Consider the following 1,450-nt stretch of genomic DNA (forward strand, 5'->3'; position numbering starts at 1 on the left):
AATTGAACATATATATCATAAGCTAAGATAAGGAATATCAGCTGAAATTGTGACAAATTAATATCATGGTCATATTATGAACTTTATGCAACGCTACTAGGAATCCAAGCACTCACAAGCAAAATTTAACACATCTGTTTTTAGCTTGTGATGAGGAATGTGGGAATACTGGAAGTAAAGGAAACAAGTCAAATGAGATTCTAGCCTCCTTCTAAAATATAGACCTCTCCTCCAGCTGGCGTGCAGGCAGCATCGGAGCTGAGTCAAGCTGGTCAGGATGATCACAGACATGCAGCTTGCCATCTTTGCCAACAAGGTGGGCATGTCTGTCTTCTTACTTGTGGTTCTCTATCACAATGTGACCGTCAACAACCCCCTGAAGCAGGAATGAAAGTGGCGCTTTCTTCACCCCAGGTTTCCAGGACACAGTCTGAGGCAAGATAGAGGGTGTGAGTGGCCTTCACACTTCACTTTATCCCTTCTACCCATCACAACATACAAAGCAACTACACCTGGATTCTTCCAAACAACTTTTATTTCTTCAAAGTCTTCCTTAAGCATAAGGAACAAGAAGCTGCCACTGAACAGGGCCCAATATAGGGGCTGCTTTTCTACTGCCTCTCCTACACCCAATACAAAATGTATATATTATACCAAAAAAAAAAAAATATATATATATATATATATATATATATATATATATATATATATTATACAAAATATATATTATAACATATATATATGTAAAACAGGTGAAAGAGGATGCCTTATTTTACAGAAAAGGAAAGACCAGCCATTTAGGGGGAAAAATTTTTGGCTGCATTGGAAATTTGAGGAAAGTTACAAAATAATTAATTTTCAAATTTATAAAACCTTCATAAATGCTAATCTGACTTTATATATTTTAGAGTTGGGGTGAAATTTAGAATAAAACAGAATATGTGGGATTCATGGAATTCTAGTGGTAAAATGCTTTTATGATTTTGTTCCTACTACTTGAAGAAGATCACAAGTGTTAAAATATTATGGCAGCTATTGATAAGGAGACATGACATTAGCACATCACACATTTTCTAATTTTAGCTATTTTTAGATCAATCACTGTCATTGTCTAACATAAGGAGTCACTAATGTCAAAACTTGTCTGAGGTCAATTCCATCATGGATTGAAAGATCTCTGTTGTCTTTCTTCTGCTTCTCTGGATCACTTTGATCAGAAAACCAAATAAAACTCCCCTTTACTTTTATCTTGGCCATATGCTTATTTCTAGAATTCTGAAGACATCCATTCGAAATAGAATAATTATACAAATTTATAATCTGTGGTCTTTGATTCACTTTTCCTATGTTGTATTGTGATGTAGTTGCTGTCTTCTCATTTCTTTAACTTGCAAAGGAAAAGTACAGCTATTAATTGAGAAAATTACTACTAAACTATCCTTCCACATGG

The 1,450-nt window shown here is 34.6% G+C and overlaps 1 protein-coding gene across 1 annotated transcript; it reads left to right on the forward strand.

Moving 5' to 3' along the window:
• The first annotated feature begins 277 nt into the window (after positions 1–277).
• On the forward strand, positions 278–391 carry LOC143408959 (dolichyl-diphosphooligosaccharide--protein glycosyltransferase subunit 4-like). The gene has a single exon (XM_076868925.2). The coding sequence runs from the start codon at positions 278–280 to the stop codon at positions 389–391; it is 114 nt and encodes a 37-aa protein (XP_076725040.2).
• Positions 392–1,450: the final 1,059 nt, after the last annotated feature.

Source organism: Callospermophilus lateralis, chromosome 10 (genome assembly GCF_048772815.1).
Source record: "Callospermophilus lateralis isolate mCalLat2 chromosome 10, mCalLat2.hap1, whole genome shotgun sequence".
NCBI lineage: Eukaryota > Metazoa > Chordata > Mammalia > Rodentia > Sciuridae > Callospermophilus > Callospermophilus lateralis.